Raw genomic sequence first — 4761 nt, 5'->3', positions numbered from 1 at the left:
CACGGCTTTGATACGGCCACTAGTGCAGGTATAGAGATGACTGTGAAAATACAGTTTCAGTCCGGCGCAAGCAAGAGGGGAAAAAAACAAAACATGAAGAAACTAGAGCATCACTCGAAGGTGGGTTATTGTATGAGTCAAATGTACAACTTGCGAATGTTGTATAAGTCAAATTGCCAATTGCCATATTAAAACATCAGCTGCAATTCACGACATGAAGAAGGCAGTCTCTGCATAGCATGTAGGCTAATGGAGATGCAGTTATTTCCAGCATTCTTTATTTAACATTCATTCAAGTAGGCCTATATGTTATGCCTTTTATCTCCCTATAATGTACAAGAGGAAGAGTGATAAACTGTCTGTCTAGTTGGCTTCCATATCAGTTAAAGTTTACAGCCTAAAAAACATGGAGCATTTTTCCCATTTTCATTTTTATGTCAATTTGCACATTTCATGGTGATGCTCAGCCTCTCCCCTTAACTCCTAACAGTCATCATCATGTCAATCACAACACAGAGAAATACTGATAGAAATGTGTGTGTAGTTGTTGATACATTGCTGACAGAGGGAACTACATTTGAATACAGATTTAAGAAATATCAGTTTTTGAGCATGTAATAAGCATGTTTTGTCTTGACTATATTACAACTATATTATAATAAAATAATATAGTGTTTATATTATTGAATTGATTATTAATTGATTATGATTATTAGTAGAAGTAGTTTATTTGCATTAATTATATTTTAATGTTTTTGAGGCTAGTATTTGGCAAATGCAGACATATTCATCTGTAAACGCATACTGAACGACATACGTAACTGTAACTGTGTTGATAATAATAATAAATAGGAATTATATTTGCAAAGTACTTTGTTTCCCAAACATTTATTTTCACTCCTGTCGGTGGGGGGGGGGCCTCATCTCACAATGTCGCTTGGGGCCCCAAGTTGGCCAGGGACGGCCCTGCCTACATTGAAAGCATTTTATAACAAGCCCTTGACAATAAGAAGACAACATAGGCAGTTACGATTTCCTTACACTGATATTGTCCGTAGTGAAAGTGTATCAATCATGACCAAATTCTTAATCCAAAAATTACCTTTATTAGCTTCTGCGGCTTGTTGTCGCAGAGCTGAAGTCCAACCAAAATTCCTGGAAAAAAACCAACATATTAAGTAAAAGAAGTTACACTTTGTGCATGTTATCTTTACTTTTAATATCCCCTGATCAGTTTTCATGCACATTTTACGCAGCGCACTCAATCTAAATACGGATATTGTACATATGTGTTGTCCCTTGTCATTTTGTACTTTTTTTATAATTGTATTCTGTTTTTGACTTTTGCAGCAATTAACCTGTATTCTATTTCCTCTTGATATATTTACTGTATGCAAACATTTGGTTCAGGGGCATAGAGGGTAAATTCACTAATCGGCAGATCACCGGTTCGATCTCCGCATCCCCCAGTGACACTTGTGCAAAACACTTAACACCAAATTGCTCCCCATAGGTGTATAAATATGTGTTTGAATGGAAACATTTTGGCATGTTGCGCTTTGATGTGGCTAAAGAAAGCGTTATACAAATACAAATTCAGTTCATTAAGACGTGACCTCCTGTCAAATTATGCTAGCTGCAGCTGTAGTGGTACAATGACCGCAATTAATATAGACTAAAGTCGACTGATCTAGATTCTGCTTCAAAACAAACATGTCTTACCTGTGACTCCATAGCTGTTCGAAATTATTAAGCAAAACCCGACTGTTTCTTTGGATATAATGCCCTACGTGCCTACCGGGCGCCGCCATGTTGTTACTAACTGAAGGCTTCTGGGAGGGAGAAACCATGTGGGCTCTGAAAAGGGGAGAGCACAATAATAACACATTGTATTTTAAATAAATACTACTCTTAATTCATACGTGTCCTCGAGCAAGCTACAATTTTAACATAGAGTAATATATTCCAATAGCACCATATCCCCTAGCTTTATTAAAAGTCTATTTATCTGTTCTTGTCTCCCCCCTCAAATGTTACGTTAGGTCCCACGATCCCTCCACGTGCAGACCAGGAGCAATTGAGTGTCGCATGTGGTTCAACTGTACGCCATGAATTTATATCAATAAAACTTTAGCTTAATTCTCCGAAAATGTTGTTTAGTAAAGAAGTGCCATGGCGGCATCTGAAAGGACTGTCGTTTGGCATGTACTCAGCTGAAGAGATAAGGTGAGAAAAGACATGTTGCTAGCTTTAGGACTTAATGCTAAACATGAGCTGAAAACAACATGCCTGCTCATCGCAGCATGCTATAACGTCATGTTGTAGTCGTTTCCTCGCATATTGCACACATATTTAAGCTCAGTTGCTATGTCAATGTTCATAATATATATTTTGTATTTTTTTTTTTTACGTCAATTCATTTTTTTCTGTTAAATTGGTTAGTCTTCTGTTTTTATTATACATATCTTGCTGTGTTTAATTAATAAGTGACATACCTTGCATGTCCTCCTATCTGAAACATGCTAATTTATTATTTATTTGTTTATATCAAATGTTCGCTTATTATTTTTCGTTAAACTCTTCATTACTTTTCTTTATAGTACAAAAAAACATGTATAATTTATATTTTTTGATTTCCTTCATGTTATTCTCGCTCTTTAACTAACTTATTTTGGGTAATATGCATTAACTCTTTAAGGACCAATTAAGATGACACTAAACCGACTTAATTCAGATTACACCTTATATAGTTATTCCCTGCAGTGGTAGAATAACCAAGAAATGTATATGAATTCAAAATAATTGTGGAGTCGGTTGTTATAATGATGCATCTTTCCCATCTCCTGTCCAGGAAGCTGAGTGTGAAGACGATCACTAACTTCAGGTTCCTGGATGCTGTTGGGAACGTGGCCCCAAACAGCCTGTACGATCTGGCCCTGGGACCAGCAGACAACAAAGAGGTACGCCTCCACTGAAATAATATAACTTGCACACGTGTGTATGATACAGTAATGATGACACATCTGTTAAATGCTGTACATGTATCTGTTGCATATTTTGTGCGCTGTAACTTTCAGCAAGTACTTAAAATAAAAAAGAAATCATGTTTCATTCCGTGTTTTTTACCAGGTGTGTTCAACCTGCTGTCAGGACTTCAACAACTGTCCCGGTCACATGGGGCATGTGGAGCTACCTCTACCTGTTTACAACCCGCTGTTCTTTGATGTAAGCCGATCCACGAATGCACCACAAAACTGTACTACTAACATGTTAACTTCATTACTGTGTGTGATTCTGTCAATGTTAGAAGAGACTTAGGGGTTAAAATCTGATACATTAGTATTAACTTTCTGTCAACGCAAGTTGCTCGAATTTATTATGATTTTCAAATACAGAACAGGCTTTCTGCTCATTTGACTGATCTGATCCAAACTCATGGTTTTGATTTTCATCAGATTATTCAATTGTATTGTTAAGAGCCAAAGTTTTTAGTGGATTCATTTATTAGTTCACTAAACATTTTCATAACCCATGAATTGATCATTTTTGCACTGTTGGTTGAACAACACAATTAAGATCATACCTTTCAGATATGCAATATGTTTGTGTTTATGTATTTTTAAAGATGATCTCCTAAATTATGATTAGTTTCAGGCTAAATCACTTTCTGAATTCACAATCCCTGCTTTTATGATTTTTGTACTAAAATCTTTTGACCAGTAATATAATGTTATGCCATTATTTCACCTCCTTCTCACCTCCTCCATCAGAAACTGTACCTGCTGATCCGTGGCTCGTGTCTCTCATGTAACATGCTGCTGTGCCCCCGCGCCGCCATGCACCTGCTGCTCAGCCAGCTGCGGCTGCTGGACCACGGGAACATGCAGGAGGTGTACCAGGCGGAGCAGGTCCTCAGCCAGGTGGGTCTGAAGCACCTAGGGAATCTAGTGATGGAGATTGGTACGCATGGGGTGGGCAATATGACCAAAAATCGTATCACGGTACAAGTACATTCATATCAAAACGCGATATATAGATTTACATTTAAGAAATAGTTTAAAATAATCATTGCCTACTTTATCGCTAATGGTTTTTATTTTAATTGTATTAACTTCACATGAGACAATGCTTGAGTTAACAAGAAAAGACACAAACCAGTAAAAGCTTACAGAATCACAATTGATTCTTTAAGGCTTCTGAGGAAAAATAATTCCAAGTGTTAACCTCTTAAAGGGCAACTTCCAGGTTAAAGACACCTGTGAATAAATGTGTAGGAAAATGATGAATACACTAGATTTAAAAAAAAATATAAAGAAAGATACACTGCAGTGACATCTGGCGTCGTTTTTGTAAGAAATGTTCACTTCCGCATAAAAAAGCCTCGGCACTTGACCTCTCGCGTGTGACGTAACATGGGGGAAACAAGGGGGAGAGCGGCCGGTGTAACGTATTAATAAACATGGATCCCAATGCTAGTTTCGACAAAGAAGACACAGAAGAAGTTGAACATGAATATTCAAATGCATATGACGGACCACAACCTTATAATTATGAGCCTGCTAGGCGTCCAAGAGACCAGGAGCAGCCAAGGATTAGAAGAAATAACGGCCATCGGAGAGAAATTGAGCTGTGGTGTGAGGAGAACCAGTGGAGAACTGGGCAGCTATCTTGATGAGTGACCGGCGTTAGCTACAGAATGTTAGCTAACGTCACATCACAACATTGTGAAGTTAGCTATCATATATCAGGCTATAACTAAAG

The 4761-nt window shown here is 37.6% G+C and overlaps 1 protein-coding gene across 1 annotated transcript; it reads left to right on the top strand.

Moving 5' to 3' along the window:
* Positions 1-2079: 2079 nt before the first annotated feature.
* On the top strand, positions 2080-3960 carry LOC104957309 (DNA-directed RNA polymerase I subunit RPA1-like; the record flags this gene model as incomplete). Its single annotated transcript, XM_010784934.1, has 4 exons — positions 2080-2226; positions 2852-2960; positions 3130-3225; positions 3771-3960. Coding segments are annotated over exons 1-4 (472 nt in total), but the record flags the coding sequence as incomplete, so codon positions are not given.
* Between the last annotated feature and the right edge of the window lie 801 nt (positions 3961-4761).

The sequence above is a fragment of the Notothenia coriiceps genome, unplaced genomic scaffold, assembly GCF_000735185.1.
Source record: "Notothenia coriiceps isolate Sejong01 unplaced genomic scaffold, NC01 NC01_scaffold00000779, whole genome shotgun sequence".
Taxonomy (NCBI): Eukaryota; Metazoa; Chordata; class Actinopteri; order Perciformes; family Nototheniidae; genus Notothenia; species Notothenia coriiceps.
The sequence above is the reverse complement of the archived record's forward strand: the minus strand, read 5'-3'. Positions and strand labels throughout refer to the sequence as shown.